The following is a 20,730-nucleotide window of genomic DNA, read 5'->3' as shown; positions in this document are numbered from 1 at the left end:
GAAGATCTCCTCGTCCAAAATTGACACATTCCTCTGAACCTTCACTGCCCTCTACTTTCTCTACGAAATTTATGATTTTTGTGTGATTTGAAAATGAAATCCAAACTCCCTATTTATAGGCATTCAAATTGCTCGTGGGATTGACAGCACTTACTTGGCTGTGGCCAAATGTTTAATCCTCCCTTTATCAACGTAAGCTGACTTTACCTTGGTTCAATGTGTTCTTCCCAAACGCATCCAACACAATTTCTTAGGGTTTAAGAATTTCTCTTAATCGGACACCTAAATTTTAATTGACGTTTGCCCTTACGTCTTCAAGCTTTGTTTGTATTCAAATTAGGGTTTTTAAATGCATGATCTCTTATTGAATTTCTTTTGTATGTTTATAGTTCTTTTGGACTGGCATGTAGTGGTGAACATATATTGGGTATGCATCAAAATGTATATATGTTTTGTATAGATGAGAGATGGAATGGGTTAAAATTTTATATTTGCTCATTTTGGTTGAATAATTAAAACTTGGCGGTTATAGTTTGTTAATTACTTTGCTTTATAAGTTTGCTAGTAAAGTCTTAACTTTGAGGAATAAATAGTTGTCATGAAAAGCAGGAATAGGTTGGGCGGTAGGTGGCATAAAATGCATGATATCTATCGTTTTCACATCTTTTTCTACGTTAAAAGGATAATCTAGAAGGAGGTGTGACAGATAATTCCATAAAGAAATATAAAAATTGTACATGCTCATCAACCTTGTATTCAATAATAAACCTACAACATTGAAACTCATATAAAAAATAGTATACAACATTTATTATTGAAAGATAATATACTGTATATCGTAATAACTAAAGTATACTGCAATTATACCTAGGTTTCTTGCAACCAACATGTATGCAAATGTTAAAATCATTTTGTAAGATTCTTCAAGTGAACCTCGTATTTCATTCAAAACAGCTTCTCGAGAACACCAAGCTTTTTGGTTATTTATGTTCAATCCATGCTTAGTACGTGTATAGTGTAGTATATCTTTAAGAGTGCTCAATTGAGAACCATCAATGTAAATCTTCTTCTTGGTGCACTTCTTAATAACAGAAAGTTGCTTGCCTGTGTCCAGTCAACACAATATCAAAATATGATGAATGCTGGTGACCAAACCTATTAATTATCCACGTAGAATTACCTTCGTTTCCATCAAATGAGCACGAAGAGACCATTGACATCCATCAACGAGACAACTTTGCACCAAATCTTGCCGATAGATTTAATAGTCATGTATTTAAAGTTATCTCTAATTGTAATAGCTCACAAAACACTCAACAATACATTCTTTGATGGGAACATGTCATCCATCTTAACCTAAAAATTAGAGTAATCTTCGGCAAATCAATCTTTTGGTAAAGCCGACTTTCCTCATCATGATTATCACTAATTGTTTCAATGGGAGATCTTTATCCAAGTTAATTTCTACGTTATTTGTAGAATGGATAATGAACCATCTAACATCATTACCCTCTATAACATTCCTTGGATCGAATGCAAGCAAATATCTCAATGGTATCAAAATTGTCTACACTGCCTATCTTATCAACTACTAATTATTGTAACTCAGCAAATGACATTTGAGGATACAAAATTATAGATCTACGAAATTATCATTCTCATTGAAATGTAAAGTGCAGTATATATGTAATCAAATAATGTATGCAATATATTGATGAGCTTATAAACGATATAACTAATTATATATTGTATAAACTTAAATAGTTTGTTGATGTACACTCTATATATACAGAAGGATACTTAAATATCTAACATCCTATATATACATTGGTATACAAAAAAAAGTAATAACAAAGTAATGCACATTCTCTATATACAACTAAATAGATTGCATGACACACTATAATTGGACCATATGATATCCGTAAAATAATATACCTAAATATATTCATGTATACACAGAATATAGAAAACTATCCTTAACCATATCAATATTTAGCAACAATGTTACCATAAACTATGGAATCTACATAAAAAGTAGATTAACAAATGGTAAGAGCATAGCTAAAAAAGCCTTTAACTAAATGACGAACATCTATTTTGTTTCAACATGAAATAAATGAAACAAAAAAAAAAAAAACAAAAAAAAACCATGACAATAAACACCAAAGGTGGAAGAACAACGTACCTCCAAAGCTTATGAAACGAGGAACTTTGGAATGATTGAAAAGCCGACAGTGAGAAATGAGAAATTACGACTGTAATTCGAAGGTGAAGAATTGTTGATGAAACTGAATTAAATAAACAAAAATAAATAAATAAATAAGAACTCCTATAATAAAATAAAAATGAATCTGGTTAAACCCATAGTAAATGTAGTAAAACCGAAAATGGATATTTGGAAAACAGAAAGTCAATTTCGAAATTCATTCTACAAGAAAATAAAATATAATCTCGAAAATATTAAATTAATAGAGAAAAATATTAGAATGGTCCAAAAATAGAGCTAAAAGTCCTTAATTAAATAATTGAAATGAAAATACATTTATTAAATATATGACCTTTAGGATTTTCCATGTAAACAATTTCTTTAATTTCTTTCGGAACCATACCAACCAATTGCTGGGCATTGGGCTTCAACACGGCCCAAACGCGGCCCAAGAAGTCGACGTTTGGGCTTCAACACGGCCCAAGAAGTCGACAGAGAGAGAATCGTCGGAATACTTGGGGAAGAAGAGAAGTTCAGTGGACCGAGGCACAGAACGGAGTTGGGGAGCCAAAATGCAACCATTAAACTCCATTGTTTCTCAATCCATCTTTTATTAATTCTTGCCGCTCGCATCACTTGCTCCTCTTCAGCCGTCGACGGCGCTGATTCACCGGCGCTCAGCTTCGGAAAATGATGTCACCAAGGCCAATGTCTGAGGATCGAGGATCTTCGCCTCATTTCAGGTTTTTCTCTATTTTGCTTTTCCCAATATCTTGCTTCTCTTCTCTATTCATATTGTAGTCATACTCCTCTGCTTTCCCTTAAGACAACTCGGAGACTTAGAAGAAATTTAATTTGCTGAATCTTACCCTTGCCGCTACGTTCGAAATGGGAAATTTCTGCTCTGCTGAAATGGGTTAGAATCTGGATGCCTTAGTTTTTGCTTTATCTTCTCACCAGCTCCACGGTGCTGGATTCTGGAATCGGCACAACATGACTTGTAGGTCAAGTTTAATGACAACTTTTTTTTCATGGGAAGTTACTGCAATGAATTGGGGAAGAGATGAAATCGCTTGAGTGAAACTATGGCACAGCCTTAACCCCCATGCGATTCCTCCAATTTAGATAATGGGGAAAAACAGTGGTCAATACTTGTTTTCCTCTTCCTGTGTTCAACACGCTTAAGTTCTGACAAACATTGGTGTGGAAACTTATGACAAAATAATCCTGAATGGTTTTATTGATTCAATAGGCTGTTTTATGCTATCTTAGATCAGCTAAGCGGGTTGGTTTGGTTTATGAACCCCTAGTATAAAGCTGTATTCCTCTCTTATTGTATGATTGCTATTTCATGCTGGTGACACCTTCTTTGCAGACATACACCATTGCAGATAATTCACATGGTTGGAAATTTCTTTCGGATATGGTCAATCTATTCCATGTATCGCTATTTTTCTCATACTGGAGCTTCAGTTGTACTTTTTCTATTTTGTTGTTTGGCCCCAGCGGCCATCATATTTTTGACTTTGCAAAAGCCTTGGAAGGGAAAGCCCTTCTCCAATACGCAGGTGAATAGAAAATTTAGCTGTAAGAATCAAATGTTACAATTTCCTCATATTAATTCATCAGTTGTTTATTAGATCTAACCTGCTGTTTTAGGTAGTTCCTTCTGTGATAAATGGTGGCATAACAGCTTTGTACTTTATCTTGTGGGGAAAGGGTCTTAAAGCCTGTGGACCTCTGAGGTAGGTGATAATATGTACCTACTTGCTCTTCTTTATGGCACATACACAAATTGTGCTTCGATGCATGTGCACCATATAAACTCATGTTTTTCATGGAAAACGTCCCTGAAAATTCAACTAAATCAGGATGAATATAAGTATGATCATACTGTTTATAAGATAACTTCTTATATTCCTTGTCCTTATCTTTTAGATTGATCGAGAATTTGCTTCAATTTACAGAATACGGCTATATTAGGTGGCCATGTTTTAGAAAACTTAGGCTCATTAGATTCTGAAATGCTGGAACTACAAATTGTTAATAGAATAAGAAAGATTGGATAGTTAATACTATTCTGATTCTGAGTTCTGACCCCCCAAGAAAAGTTCACCTTAAAATTTTAGGATTATATTTTGAAGGCAACAATTGTTCTTTGGGAAACCCACTGCATAACATTTGCTATTTTTTATTTTTTTTATTTAATAAACTGCTGTAACATAAATCGTCTTATTAAATACTCATCTTTAAATTTTTTGTTGAATAATTTATTTCTAGATCAGTTTAAAAAAGATTTTTGGTTTATATTCTATTTGAATTTGATGTTCTTTGGATCTTCCTTCAAGGCACGTGATTGATTCTTTGCTCAGATATTTGGTGGAAGGGCTTAAAAGAAAAATTGTGCTGTGTAGTTCCTAATGTTTATTGGGTAGGGAAGGAGGTTTTTCTCATGTTTAGTTTGGAGTTGTTTCTTGTAATTCTTTTCATTTACATCATGAGGATGCCTGATTTCTCCCATTTTCTTTTCTTTCTTTTTTTCAAACATAATACATACAAAAGAAATGAACCAACCACTCTGTATTTCTATCTTCTACTGGCTACGTGGCACCATGAGTCATTTGAAGCTCATGTAGACGGTGATTTAGGAATTTATAAAGGGACGCAATGGGAATATTTATGGGTGCTTTATTGCTCGGTCAGTTTGTTTTCCTTGCCTTCTGTCCTCATGGTCCATTTCTTTAGTATCTTTCTTTTCTTTTTTTTTTTTTTTTTTTAATTAGGGCCATACTTGCCGAGTATTCTGGTGCTGTTCTTGGAGTGCTTTCTGCTGTTTTGTATGGTCGGAGGGGCTTTGTTTGGAAAAAGGTTTGGTTTAATGTACATGTGTATTCTTGAGCTTCTTTGTATTCATTTAATGCTTTTATCGGCACCATAAAAAAGTGAGGGCTTCAATTAATCTAATTTATTTATAAGAGTATACTAATGATATTGTTAGTTCTTTATTATTATGTCATCCATGTATCTACAGTAGGTAGGTATGTATGTATCTACAGTTGGTAGGTCGTAGGCTAAGAGGTGTGAATACGGATATGAGACACGGATACGACACAACATCAACACGGTGACACATCATTTTTTAGAAATTTAGGACATGGACACGACAAAGATATGTTTATTAAAACATACATTTTTTAAAATATATATCATTTTTAAACAAGAAGGAAATTCAAAGTCAATGATTTTATTCATTTCTATACTTAAGAAATTAGTTTGTTGACTTAGTATATGTAAGAAGTGTTTGATACATGTATAACAAAATGTTGGTCCTATTTTGACGTTGTACAACTAGTGTCTAACATATTTATTGCACTACAAGTGTCTAATACGTGTCCAACAAGTGTCAGAGAGTCCAAGTGTCGGACATGGACACACTAGCCAAATTAAAGTGTTCGTACTTCTTAGTCTTGCTTTATCTGAACTCTGAAGTCTTATTCTAAATTATAGGCTTGCAGTTTAAGTTGAAACTTGAAATTCGAGAGTTTCTCACGTGTTAAGGTAGATTATTTCAGTTTTAGATAAATGATCAGACTCCCCTTCAAATATCGTATCAGGTTGGGGGTCTCATTGCAATGTTGGTATCTTTCTACTTCTTATCACAAGGATGGGCCATGGCCACGCATTTTCCCTTCTATATCCTTTGAAAGTTAATTTGGAACTGTATTTTCATGTACGAAAGTAAGGGGCTGTGATTATTTGTTGTGACCTTTGGGTCTTCTTTTTCTTTTCTGACGTTATTGTTATTATTGTTTATTTATCATCCCTATTTCTTTTAATCTTTCTGCGTAATCATTTCAATATTTAAAACAATGTTGTAAACTTTAACTTGAGACTACCTGCGAGACATGGCTCTGACTCTGAGGATCAGACAGAACAAATTTTGGGTTTGAAAGAAATGGCAATTCCCATCTTTGCTGGAATTTTGTCAGCATTGCGAAGGGTCATTGCTCGGCGTGTTTCACTTAAGGTGTTGTCTAATCTTCAGTTTACTTTGTATTCTTTTTGATATCTAAGCTACCAATGCCATTTTGATGTAAGATTACTTTTATCATGTGCTTCAGAATCAACTTAAAAGACGACTTCATGCTATAACAATGGCTTCTGCGACTTGTTTTCTCTTTCCTATAGCCATGTGGGATATGATAGTTGTAAGTTCCAGCAATATTTCATGAATACACTAATTTCAAATAGTGTTTGATTTTTCTTCATTGTCATAATTTCAGGGATCAACTTCTGATAACGGTAGGAAGCTTCCTTTCTCCACTTGGGCGTTTTTAAGCACTATTATATTTGGCGTTATTCTTATATTCTACGTTGATAGCATTGCTGAAGAAAGGTAATCATATAAATCAGAAGTCATGGAGATTCCAATTATGAAAATGTTCAGTATTTGTCCCCCATGCCCCCTTCTTGCTTTCTGTCCTAGACATGGTGAACACCTAACAATTGCATATTTCATTCCCATAAGCCAAGGATTATATGACCTTCAAAGTACAAACAAGAAATTATCTACATACTAATTGAGCATGGGTTGTTGTAAGATGAGTGGGTGAACTGGTGGTTGTGTCTACGATCTTTCTAAGTCAAGCCTTTTACATTTGGAATGAAGATTGAACCCCACGTAATTTTTTTCCATTACACATACATACATACATATATATATATACATACATACATACATATATATATATACATACATACATACATATATATATATACATACATACATACATATATATATATACATACATATATATATATACATACATATATATATATATATATATATATATATATATATTACATACATATGTACATATATAATAAATAATATTTTGTGTTATGGGAGAAGGTGTTACATGTATTTCTACATTACATTGATCATTCATCAGTTTCGTTCATTTGAAGACTCTGAAAATGACATTACTCTTATTTATTTGTAGATTGCACATGGTTTTTTCGTCTCCAAGACATTTGATGGTAGCTGGTGGAAGCATCATTCTTCTGGAGATTGTATACAAGATGGATTTTTCTCTAGTCGGCTTTGTTATCTGCTGCTCAATTTTGGGATTTGGTATGCCTAAGTTTTCATCTATTATGGTTGTTATTGCTCGGATTTTTATAATCGACACAGATGGAATTTGCCCCAGTTCAAGCCACGTGAACCATCTCTTTTCTTCTCAATCTTCCTATGCTTTTCATTTCTTCAATTGGATTGTCTAATACCAAATGACAATGTTTGTAGGGATATATGAAGCAACTTCTTTAGACCGCAGTAGGAAAGATTCTAATCGGAATCATGATACATCAAATGGTCTGTTGGACGACCAAGATCAGATGCCCTCACTTCCAACTTGATGTACGTTCATATCATGCTTTGCTATATTTTGTTTACATGTTTTAAAAGTTAGTTAATTGTTGCATCATCTCTGTAACGTGAGAAGTAATATTCGTGTCGATTGAATCTTTTAACACTACCACTCTTTAGTAGATTGGCCATGTTAGTAAAATGCTTGATACTCATTTGTATTGGCACTGTTAGAGAGGGAACCTTACAAGCTTAATCAGGGATCCGAGAATGGATGTTTTGAGACTGTTTCCCCAAACAAACTCTTGTCCCGAAAACGTGAACAGTTTTCACATCATATGTAAATTTGACAATTTTTTTTGTCCATTTACTCATTTCCTTTAGGTTAGTGATCTTAACACAAACATTAAACAATTCGGTGCCTGCAGTACTCAGAAGATGTGGTTTGGCCCATTGTTACAAACTGTTATAAGGCGGAAGAACCTTTCTTTTTCGGCTGCCAAGTGTGCTGTACTCATATGCAACATGCAAACAGCCGCATTGATCTCACATTCCTCACCCTCATGCCTTGTACATTCCAAGCAGCCTCAAAATCTTTTGCTGAAAATATGTAGCGCAGACCATTTGTAAGGTCGAAACTTGTACCCTTAGCCTTGAATTTATGTTTTTATTTGATCCCTAATATGTACTTCAAACTACACTGATATATAGACTAGTGATAATTTTTATACAAAGGAATTTCTTTCAAGTTCTTTGCTCTTCTAGATTCCGTTCTTGATATTTATAACCATCCTAGTACATTGGTAGCTAGCAGCTTGGTGAAAGATTAATGTGATATCGAAATTCTTTTTTAGTTTCATAAACAGTTGTAACTTGCCAAGAGGTTATTACGTCTGTACTGCTTTAACTGAGATTTCCGGTAAAGGTTGAATTCTTCAAACCTTTAATGCTATGATTTGAATACAAACATAGATTTCCAGCCATCCAGTACTCAGAGAGGAAAATAAGGGAGTTTATTTGGTGCTAAAAGTTCGCATTAACTTCCAAACTCTGATGACATTTGCCGGCCTGGAATTGCAATTTTATGAATAAATTAAAAAGGAGGATTTCGGCAGATCGCTTAAATAACAAATTCTGGGGATGGGTGAAGCATTAGTTGAGATGTATTCTGCCTTGTTACGTTCCATGTTTTGCAGGACCATCTCTATTTGTTAGTGCTTTGGTGATAACATGAATGAGGACTCCTATAGGGCAAAAGAAAAGGCAAAGAGAGACAGAATGTCGGGTCTCGATTTGATTTTCAACTCCGTCATGGAAAACCTGCCTGCAAAATTGAGAGAAGGCTCTGTTGAAGGATTTAAAATTTCTAAGCTCAGTTTTACGAAGTTTTAATTTTGAATAAATTAATATGTTGAAACTAATTGCATTGGTTAAGTAAATGATTCAACTAATGAAAAGCGGGAGAGAAACCTTGCAGCAAAGAGGTCAACAACCAGTAGGTGAATCCAAGCAGAAGCAAGTGTCATTTCGCTAGAGAACATCTTTAATATACCAGGTAGCTGAACATTTAAAGTGCCATGGACAATGAGTTGAAAAATATATGGACTCGGGCCGAGAGGAAAAGAGACAAATACAATATGGTCGAAATTTCTCAAATGACCAAGTACTCACCTCTGGCAGCCAATACTTGCTCGCAAAAATAAGCTGCATAGTTTCTGGTGTCCAAGAAAGGTAAAGAAGATATGCATATAGAAGCCCAAGCACTACATATGGTATGTTACTTTGCATAGATCTCTTAGTCTGCAGAAATATTGGCATAAAGGAAAAAAATTATGACGAAAAGAATAGTAACAATAAAAAGCATGAGAATAGGAAGAAGAAAATACAATTCATGGTTGTGATATCTCATTTTCAATTACTAGAAAGATAGAAGCATATTTTGAAACAAGAAGTCAGAATGGTTACTGTGAAGGTGCTTTGGAATGTAGCAAAATCTACAATTCAAAAGCCCAGTGCAAATGGAAAAACTGATGGACAAAAATAAATATACATTTATCAAATTTAGCATACCAATTCTGATTTAGGGGCCAGAACCATGAGGCCATAAAAGGGGAGAACAGCTATTGTACCTAAAGTAAAAGCATTGCTAGCAACTTGAGCGTTTGCCAACCCTGTAAATGAAAACATATAATCATTCAGATATAATGTAACAATGCCAAATGTAATTAGAAATAAGTTTCCAGTTATTTTGGGGGAAATTTATACTTAGAAATACTTTGTTCCTTTACAATAAAACACTCTCAGGTTTCCCTCCCAAATACATTTCAAAATAAGGACAAAGAATTGGGATAATATCAAGGTTAGATCATATTTTTAGCTTTCAATATTGGAAAAAAGTGGTTTTCACTGACTCTACTACTTAGTCACTTTGTTCCCTTGGTCCCTATAAATAAGTTTGTTTTATCTTTTCTCCCTCCTTCAAACGTGCTAATAATTGATCATGGAAGAAAGGAAATTCCTCTTGATCTTTAATTTAATACACAAATTATTTAGCTCTTTTAGGTTAGTTATATATGGTGCATTATCAGCAACTTCCACCTAATTATAGAGTAGATGTATCATGTATCAAAGAAGAATCCTACGAGTACATGAGAGAAATCATGTAGAAATGATAAACTCGAAGACCCTAAAATGCTATGAGGTGTTTGCAAATGGTTGAAGTTTCCTGATGAGGGAACCCTAAAAGAGTTGTCAACTCTAACTACCATCCATATACAATCCATATTAGATCTTTTTGGAGCTGTCCATATCCAATTCCTCATTCGAAATCATATCACATCCCAAATCTGATGTGTGTGTATGTAACATCAGATGTTAAGAACAAAACATCTCTCCTTTCTTCCTTTTGTTGCCGGGTACTAAAAGCAGCTTGAGTGAAAGAGCATTCTTTAGACACAAAGACACTTCAAGAACCACAATATTCTTAAAATAATGCCAAAAGGGTGATATGAGGTTTGGTTGCAGTACATCTTGAGATAACAAGCCTCAATGCAGCCATAATCTTGGATGGCCACACCCAGCTTCCCCCCATCTCTCTCCCGAAAAGTGAGTAAGAAGTAGTCAGCTTGCCACTCTATCCATCAAAACTCCTCCCCTGAGGAGACCAGAAACTCTAGGATGTTCAAGATCTCCAAATTCAGTCTTATCCTGTTATACCATGAAATTATCGGAATCTACAAAAACATCCTAAGGAGGGTGAGAAGATCACAAGATGATGAGAGGAAGAGAGAATCTGTAGGTCTGTTTGAAGGATGCTTTTATCATGTTCTTGCAAGAAGCAATAATCAACACAAACAATCTTTGTCATGATATTGAGTGTGGACTTCAACTCAAGAGTGGATCCTAGGCCTTAAATTGTACAGGTGTCATACTGTCGAGGAGATTTATAAAACAAAATGTCAGTAGTATCAACCATTCACTTGAGATGATTATCTCAATTTCGAAAGCATTCAGTAATTTTAGAAGCTCAAAAGGTAAAGTGATGACTTACATGAGGCATGTACTCCACGAATGTTCTTGGACAAATCTAGTCTTGCAAGTTTCGGTTTAGTAGCAATTCTTGACCCTGTAATAAAACTCCAGTTTTTCGATGCATCTGTAGTCAAGCCATGAACTGGTTGGCCTAAAAGATTGGGCTTATGACTTCTTGTAGTGATAAAGGATCTATGGCTAAGTCTGACATCACAATAGGGCTTTGTAATCTGCCCCAAGTTTTCAACAGCAAATAAACTTTCATGGGGAGGAAACTCCAAAAGTTGAAAATGGAATCAAATGTGTATGTGTATGTGTATGTGAGGAAACTAAGCTACAAATCTCCAAGCATGCAGAAAAATTAAAGAATTTTAGGGTCAAAGAAATATTCCATATGCAATTTAAGTCACCGATGAGTAAACAATAAGCTTGTCACAAACAGTCACGAGTCACCTTTTAGAGAAGAAAATGCAATACTTAGTTTGGATTTTAACTTAGTTTGAATTTTCACATACAGCAAGTGACAGAGACCATCCAAGTTTAATAGTCACAATTTGATGAAGTTTGAGGAAAGAGCCAACAAAAAGCTATAACTTACCAGAAAATTTAAACATTGTGTGGGTTGAAAGTGAACATAAGCATCAACAGAAGCACCATAATCATCAATATATAATTAAACCATGGTCATGCCAGAAAATCAATATAGATTAAAAATCATTGTAAACTTTCTATGTGTTCTGTGAAGTTAATCAACTCTATTACTCGTGATTTTTGTTTTCGAAAATGATAGGGAAAGGGTTAAATCATAAAATTTAATCCCTCAACTTTAATTGTTTCAATACATCACTAAATTTTGGATTATAATTTCAATTAGCTAACCACCACTTACGCAACATTAATGGTTAATATCTATTAACCAATCTAGCAGTCTATCATATCATATCAACTCAGTTAAAATTTATTCAATAAACATGTCACGGAACATTTGAATGGTAATATTCACAAGGACTAAATAAAAATAGAACCAAGAGTTCAAGAATGTAAGCAAAAGTTTTCAAAATCCATGATACGCAATACTCAAAGTTCGAGACTAAATTTGTAGTTTAACGTAGGTGTGAAACAGAAAACTCGAATCTGGACCAAAACCAAGTAACACAACACTTTGAGCTAATCCAATCCAAGAGTATTTTTCTCACTTCTTTTTGGTATTTAACTCAGTAAAGGTTATAAGCAGTGAATTCCTAACTCATCAAAGCAAGGGTCTGCAAGAAAGAAAGCTTCCAACTAAACAAGCAAAAAGGAAAGGGCTAAATAAAAACGCGAAAATCAAGCTCGCTCTATGTTTACACAAATCCATCTCCCATGATTCATTTAAAATCTCAAATGGGAAGCAAAACACCGCACTCTGTTCAATATCATAACTCAGTATAGATTAAGACTAAGATGGGAAGAAACCCTCCACAGATCTGAGAGAAACAAGATTGAACAACAAAACAATGAAATGATTTCAAATCAATCAAAGTAGTGACAGACATAAAACAACCCCAAAAGAAAAGGAGAAGAACAAAACAAGAAGCATCAAGAAAACGCACCTTAATTGAAAGAGAGGAAGTGGGAAAGCAAGAAGAAGAAGAAGAAAGAGAGAAACCCATTTGGAGAGAAGAGAGGAGAAATGCAAGATGGAGAAGAACGATAATGGCGTCTTCATGAGACCCCAGAAAGTTAGCAAGTTAAAAGGGGGAAAATGGAAAAAAGGGGGGGACAGAAAATTTAGAGGGAAAAAGGAAGTGTACAAGTTTCCACTCCCACTTAGAAATTGCAAAAGAGACAAGTAGAAGTAGGGAAGAATTGAAGAAGTGAGGGTTAATGCTTATCTATCTCCTCTCCATTGCTGTCCTTTCTTCCACTACTTCTCCACTGCTCACTTTTTTGTTGGTTTGTGAAGATAAAACCCATTTCTTAATTTCTTCTTCTGTTTCCTCAGTACCATTTTCAGGGTCATCGATGTCAGTGCTCAACTATACTATAGTATACTCTCCTTCCACGCAACAAAGTTATGACCTATGATTCTCTCAATTTCCCTATTTTCTTTTGTTTTCTTCTACCTACTTTTCCTTACCTCTAAATTAGATTAATTTCTATACCTCTTTAGGGAAATATGGCTAGATTTCTATGAAGAGATGTTTAGGTCTTCCATCAAAACGTCCCATTTAATTTATCACATGGCAAACATTTTACTTTCTTTAAAAAATTATATTTTAATTTATTGTTTATGTATGTGATGAATATCAAATGAATGAAGATGGATGTATGATGGAATGCACAGAAGTATTGACTTAAATTTATTACTATGTGTTGAAAATAAAAAGGGCCTTCACCTTTGAACCCTAAGGGCGTCTTAGTAATTTTATCTTGCCCTAGTCTGTATTAGGGTTTCCTACATCTCTATTTATATTTGTGCCCTGTTCTTGTATGATACATACAAAAGAATAATAAAAAGAGCGCTTTATCATGGTTTTTTCTCCATGTTCTAAGGTTTTCCACGTGAAACATTGTGTTTTTCTCTTCTCTTTTTTTCATCATGGTATCAGTGAAGGAACTCTTGTACAAGCGTACCTCTGAGCGGAAGCGGAAGCGGATCTTTCCAATTCATTGTAACAAAATTTTCATATTTACATTCACACAAACAGATATGCATTAACATTACTAAATTATTGGCATGCTTTCAGATAAATACACAAGAGAATAAGGAACTTACCAGTTGAAGATTTTCTTCTCGGCAAATTGATAACGGGCAAAAATGCACGTTATTACAGTGCAAAGTTATAAAACAATGCAGGATTGTGATGATAAAAATATACAATATTGCGTCCAAAAGCATTAAGTTCACAACATTGCGATCGCATGCGTCAATTGCATTAAAACAGCTAACTTATGTATTTTTGTACAGAAAATGCGTTGACGCAAGGCGAAAATGCTAGAAATTAACATCCAAGCGCACTAAGAGATTGCGTTGACGCTAGGCTATGCGATCATTTGCGCTCACAAATATCTACTCAAGAAGGTTGCTACATAGAGTCGGCGCATCTAGGTGAAAAGCGTAATAAATCACGATGGGACAGAAAGCTGATGACGGTCGATTTCGAATTAAGTTGACAAGTCGTTAACGACCTACTGTAGCAAGTACACTCAACTTTTCGGTGACAAATATTCGGCGCATCAGACAGAGAATTAATGCCATCCCATCAGTGCAATCATAAGAGAGAAGAAGCCTTTCACCCCGAAACTCTATAAATACCGAAGGCCACCTTCAGTGAAGGAGTTCAACCAATTCGACCAGTTAGTTAGTTAACCTTATTCTTAGTTCTTATTTTATACTTAGAAGGCGGAAGCGAGAGAAGGGAAAAGACGCTGGAAGATTGTCCTGGTCAGCTCGAGAGAGAACTCAGGGAGCGTGGAAAGCAGAGAAAGGGCCGACTCTTACGAGAGCAAGAATATCTTTTGAGCAGAGTAGAGAAGAACAGTGTAAAAGCCTTGGGAAGCAAGAAAATGTTGCCAGGCTCTTTATTCTTATTCCGTATTGTCATTCTGTACTTTGATTATATATCTATAGAATGGAACTTGCTTATCTATATCTGTTCACTCTCTGTAAAACACGCATGAGTAGCTAAATTTGTCGAATGGGTTGAAAAGCACTTAGCTAACATGACCTAGGATCTCTATTGCATGCGATCATATTGTCTTATGTTGCGTCCATCACCCTTTAGAGCTACTCGAGAGAGAGTCTAAAGAAAGAACCTAAGACTTGAGAGAGCTAGGTTAGAATCTAGACTCGAGAGAGCAAGATTAGATCTACATAAGCAAGAGATAGAGACTTAAAGATAAACTCTGTTTGCCAACGTGCATCGCAAGTAGCCTAGAAATAGGTCATGATAGTATGCGGTTGCCTTGTGTATGTGTGTGTCATTCGTCATCGCATAGACAAGAATAGAGACTTAAACGTACGTCCTATAGACACCATAGCATACATCGCTTGCGTTCTAAAACTAGAAGCCATAACATTTACATTGAGAGATGACTTATTATTGTATGTATATAGCATGATCGCAAACCTACCACTTTGGGGATTCGTCTGATTGGGGAGCTGGGAACTCAGCTACACAAGACGGAATTCACTCCTTCCCCGAAGTAGGGATAAGTAGATAAATTGCTCCCTTAAAGGCTGGTTTCGGGGCTTGAACAATGTGGCACCACACCTTCTCTTGGCCCGAGAAGGGTTTACTCATAGTGGGACAATGTCGTATTGTTCATTAGAGGAATCAGTGGTACTTAAGAAATTCGATGTAACTACAGGGACAAAATGGTAAATTGACCCAGCTGTATTTATGAGCAATTTGTGAAGGGTCATCGTATTGCTGATTGATTATATCCAATAGACACAAAAATATATCTATAGTGTGAAGAGTGCAGATGTCGGTCTTTAGTAGAGTGCTCAGCAGTTAACGAATGGTGGATATCGTGATTAAAGAGTTTAGTCAGTTATTCATGTACCGTTAGAGCTTCAAGCTACAGGTCCATAAGGTCTCCTTGGTAGTTCAATGGATTCATGTTGGGAATTCGTTTTTGGGTTAGTTTGAAGTGTTCAAATTAACAAGAGGGAATTTAATTATATATGATGTAATTAAATTGATTCAATTATATGTGATATAATTTATTTAATGTATTTGATATATTATTTTATTGAAAGAATTAATATAAATATGATTTATATTAAATGTCATAAAGGAGAAAAAAAAACTATGGTTTATATATTATATATGATGTGACATTAAAACTATAAGTTATAAATATAATATGATAAATTAGTTATTATATTTATTTATAATAAAATTAATTATAAGATAATTGATTTCAGTTTTCTCCAATAACCGACTTAGTGGTTGGTTGTGGACAGTTTATGGCAACTGGTGGGATAAAGTGAAAATTGTTTTCATTTTGTCATAACAAACACATTACATGCGCAAGAAGAATCAAGTTATACGATAGCTTGGTGAGAGAGTAAACGATCGATCGAGTTTACCTATACGATAGTGACTCGTTTGCTAAACGATCAAGTACCCAAGTCTATACGGTAGATTTCTTCCTTCCACTTACTTGATCGTCTACCAGATCGTATAGTTCCTCTTTCCCTCTTCCAAATTCATATAGAGCCCACACCTCCTAGATTCTCATACCGAGAATACCAAGGTAGCCTCATGGTAGTGTCGAGTTTCTATTCGAGGGTCGAGGATCAAGTTTCACTCGTTGCTGATCAAAAAGTTTCCATAGGCGTGTTGCATTCGTGCTATTGGATGCATTGCTGAGTTTGATCGAGGGATATGTGAAGAAAAGATTCCTCAAAGGTATCGTCTACTCGATCTCTTGTATTTTCCTTTTGAAGCATGCTGTAATTTAGATTTGATGCATAACTGTTCTATTAGATTGTAAATTTCTTGTTCTTTCACAATGGAATTTGGAACGATCTGCTTCCGCCCATTGGTTCTCTAAGTTTAAAGTTCCTTCAGTTGGTTATGCAGATTTTGGATATTTATCTGATCCACACAAAGCTAGATCGCAAACATGTTATTTGTTCACATGTGGAGGAACTGCTATATCATGGCGATCGGTGAAACATATTATAATGGTCACTTCCTCAAATCATATTGAAATTCTTGCAATTCAAGAAACTAGTCGAGAATGTATATGGCTAAGGTCAATGACTCAGCACATTCATGAAACGTGTGGCTTGTCTTCTAATAAAAATCTTCCAACAATATTATACGAAGACAACACAGCTTGCATAGCCCAAATCAAAGGAGGATATATTAAAGGAGATAGAACAAAGCATATTTCACTAAAGCTTTTCTACACTCATGATCTTGAAGAAAATGGCGACATTACTGTACAACAAATTTGTTCGAAGGATAACCTGGCAGACTTATTTACCAAGGTATTACCAACCGTAACTTTTGAAAAATTGGTGCACAACATTGGAATGCGGCAACTCAGAGATCTTAAGTGATGTTTTCGTGAGGGTGAGTAAATATATTGTATTCATTTAGGAGTATGTATTATATGAAATATGTACTCTTTTTTCTTCACTAGGGTTTTTTCCCATTGGGTTTTTCCTAGTAAGGTTTTAGCGAGGCATATTTCATATATATATATATATATATAAGCATCGAAGAGGAAGTATTATGAATATTATAATAATAAATAGATGTCAATTGCTTAGTGTCCCAAAGCCATGTGTCACCCTTCATGTTGTCCATGTGCCTTATAATTATTCATGTTTGGTGTCCATGTAAGTCCACATCCTACTTGTCACTTTACCTATAAATAGTAGCATTTGGTGGATTTTAAAATCACACACATTGGTGAGAATTCCACTAATTTTTGTAAATTTGTGTCTCTGTTGTGCTCCTCAAATTCACAATAGTTAGATAATTTTTTTAAATAGTTATTTTCAAATATAAGAAAATAAGTCAATTTATTTATAAATATAACAAACATCATTGTCTATCCGTGAAAAACACTAATAGAGAGCTATTGATTGATGTCTATCAGTATCTACCATTGTCTATCACTAATAGACAGTGACATTTTACTATGTTTGAATATATTTCGTAGTTTTGTCATTTGAAACAATTATCTTTTTTAAACCTATTTCTAAAAGTAAAAAACTTAGATGTGCTAGACTGCATCGATTTTTTTTGCCATCCATGTAGTTATTCAATAAAAAATTGCCATGCGACAACTTTTTCTTCTAAAAAATTATCTTTTTTGTATAAATGAAACTAGGTGATTTGCTCTTTTGAGAAACTAGAAAATCCATGGATAAAAAAACTTTTTTTTTCCTAAAAACAAAAGAAGTTTAGAAGTTGATTAAAATCATTTTAAAAACTTTATATCTATGAATCAGTATTCACTGTAATTTGAATATAAAAACCATTGAAGGAGAAAATCGACCTCGTAAACAAGTATCGCCACCGATTCTGCCAAGGTAAAGCATGTTGCCATCAAAAGGTGGCGGATTAAACAAGAACGGCCGACCACACTTCATTCAAATCTTCTCATTCTTTCTCCAATTCTAGGGGTGCAAAGATGGAATTTGTACGAAATTTCAAGTTTGTGTAAGGTGAAGATTTAGTACTAACCTAAAACAAGAACACTAATTTTGAGAAGGGAAAGAAAAAAAAAAGTGTAGCTTTTCGAAGGATTTTTATTGTAAATTTGTTAACTAAATTTTGAATTAACATATGTTGTTTTCATCGTGTGTCTGCAAATTTTCATTTTCATTGCAATGGATGCTCTCTTAGTGGGCATCACTTTTATTAACATTTGAATGATTTATTAATCAAAAGTATATTTTGTACAGTAGAGTATAGGGGATTAAATACAATGAAGTAAGACTAAATATAGGACCTAAATCTCTCTAAATTACCTAATTTACGACAATATATGTTCACACCCTCCCTCAAACTCTAGGTGGCAGAGTAGAAACCAACTTGAGTTTGTTAAACAACTGGTGGAAGCGTCCGGATGAAAAAGCTTTGATGAAAATATCAACTGGTTGGTCGGTAGTGGAAATAGATCGTAAAATGAGAGTTTTACTTAGGAGATGATGGTGGACAAAGTGATAGTCATTTTCAATATGTTTGGTATGTTCTGAAAGATATTACTGTGAGCAATCTGAATGGCACTACAACTGTCACAACGAAGAAAAGTTGCAGACTGTTGAGGGACTCCCATATCAGCAAGAAGCTAGTGGAGCCACAGTAATTATGAAGTAGCATCAGCCAAGTGTGATATTCAAATTCAATATTAGAACGAGAGACAAATTCAATATTAGAACGAGAGACAACGCTCTATTTCTTACTCCACTAAGAAATGAGAGAGCCACCTAGGTAGAAATAGTAACTCATGATAGAGCGCCTACCAGTAGGATCACAAGCCCAATCGGCATCAGAGTAATCGGATAACTGTTGGGTTGTATGTCATAAAACTTGCAATTTGTAACATTAGACATATTCTATTTGCAATAAAGATATAATTGAGGTTTATCAATAAATATGTTATTGTACATGTAAATTGCACTTATAAAGCCTAAATTCAAATAAACTAAGATCTGTACTTGGACTTTATGTGGAGACATAAGAGTGGATCAAGTTTTAGTAAATAGTCAAAACGGTCTACAGTATATGAATAAGGTTGGGTACCTTATTCTAGTAACACTAATGGATGCTACCCACTTTGTATTTAATATAAACAATGTGATCTTAAATTGTTCATGTGGAGACATGCAAGTGAGGACGCCTATGCAATGAGTTTGTGTAAGACCGGACCAAGAAACAGTCACTCTTACTTTATAACGTTGTTTACTGTTTAAGACTAACTATTTCAAAGCAATGACTTGGGTAACTCGACCTTAATCCTTAGCTAACTATGAACTCCTGTTTATTCGAGATGATCCTTAAATTTGCATAGGTAAGAGTTGGCTCAACATTACCGGCTCAATAAGCCTCCCATTTCAAGGGTAAGATTGAATAGATAGTTGAGGACATAAGGTGCAAGATGGAACTCACTCCTACCCGCTTTTAGGGATAGTAGAAAGGTTGTTCTCTTAAATACTGATTCCAAGTCATGAACAAGGGGTTTCACCCTCTCATTGGCTCGAGAGGGACTCAGTTTGGTGATTGGATCATAAACCAATTGTTCAATAGAGGATCAATGGGACTTAAGGAGCAAGATGTAATCTCAGGGGTAGAACAACATTTGACCCAACCGTTATTACGAACAACCTGTGAAGAGTCGACTTACTGCTAACGGTTAAATCAAGTGGACAGAAATATATCTACAGTGAGGGGAGTGCAGCCATTAGTGAATTTGTTAGAAAGTGTGTTTGGTATCCACAAACTACTAGGCTTTAGTGGTTGGTAGTTAACGAATGTTGATTAATTTGGTTTAAAGAGTTTAGCCAATTAATCTTGGATCATTGGACCCCAGGTCCATTAGGTCCCCTTACTAGCTCACAAACGGATTAAACCTTAGAATAGCACGATAAGTAAATTTGAAGTGTTCAAATATGAATTAAGAAAATTAGTAAATATATATGATATAATTACACGTTTATCGTATTAAATGAAATTGGAGAATTGGATAATATTTAAATTCAATTTAAATATTAAATTCATAAATAAAAATTTATGTTTTTGGAATTGGTGTTTAATTAATTTATTATTTGATATTAAATTAATTTTGATTAATAAAATAGTTTAATTAATCGTTAAGAATTAATTTTATTTAAAATTAATAAAATTATATATTATATTAATTATTGAATTAATATATATATATATAGGAGAAGTAATTCATAGTAAGTAAGTGAAGGATATGTGTCAATGTGTCCTACGGTCTCTCCCATTAGTTTAGACCTTGAGATTTCTATGTTGCGTCTGCTTGTCGACTTTATGCGACATACACTAACATGAGATTCGGAACAACTCAAACTCTAGAAATGGATAGGATTTCTTAGTTAATTCCCAACCTTGACTCTCCAATTTGGTAATATCGTTGGGGCCAA

General features: G+C 34.5%; 2 protein-coding genes across 4 annotated transcripts; one reads left to right on the top strand and one right to left on the bottom strand.

Moving 5' to 3' along the window:
• The first annotated feature begins 2,726 nt into the window (after window positions 1–2,726).
• On the top strand, window positions 2,727–8,325 carry LOC120077363 (zinc transporter). 3 transcript variants are annotated; one of them, XM_039031250.2, is made up of 11 exons: window positions 2,727–2,952; window positions 3,585–3,777; window positions 3,869–3,954; window positions 4,993–5,077; window positions 5,824–5,902; window positions 6,106–6,236; window positions 6,331–6,417; window positions 6,493–6,605; window positions 7,213–7,343; window positions 7,515–7,628; window positions 8,006–8,325. In XM_039031250.2, the coding sequence occupies exons 1-10, from the start codon at window positions 2,900–2,902 to the stop codon at window positions 7,625–7,627; spliced, it is 1,071 nt and encodes a 356-aa protein (XP_038887178.1). In that variant the 5' UTR covers window positions 2,727–2,899; the 3' UTR covers window position 7,628; window positions 8,006–8,325. The 3 variants fall into 3 exon arrangements, with proteins under 3 accessions (XP_038887178.1, XP_038887180.1, XP_038887183.1); XM_039031252.2 differs by having other exon boundaries at window positions 2,738–2,952; window positions 7,962–8,325; XM_039031255.2 differs by having other exon boundaries at window positions 2,748–2,952; window positions 3,873–3,954.
• Window positions 8,326–8,568: 243 nt separating this feature from the next.
• On the bottom strand, window positions 8,569–13,189 carry ABA4 (abscisic acid (aba)-deficient 4). The gene is made up of 6 exons (XM_039031262.2): window positions 12,701–13,189; window positions 11,128–11,338; window positions 9,648–9,748; window positions 9,249–9,377; window positions 9,048–9,136; window positions 8,569–8,901 (listed from the first exon to the last, which is right to left on the bottom strand). Exons 1-6 carry the CDS (start codon window positions 12,758–12,760, stop codon window positions 8,754–8,756), a joined length of 738 nt encoding a protein of 245 aa, XP_038887190.1. The 5' UTR covers window positions 12,761–13,189; the 3' UTR covers window positions 8,569–8,753.
• Window positions 13,190–20,730: the final 7,541 nt, after the last annotated feature.

This window comes from Benincasa hispida, chromosome 1 (genome assembly GCF_027475165.1).
Source record: "Benincasa hispida cultivar pf3 chromosome 1, pf3_genome.v1.1, whole genome shotgun sequence".
Classification (NCBI taxonomy): domain Eukaryota; kingdom Viridiplantae; phylum Streptophyta; class Magnoliopsida; order Cucurbitales; family Cucurbitaceae; genus Benincasa; species Benincasa hispida.
This window is presented reverse-complemented; position numbering and strand designations above follow the sequence as displayed.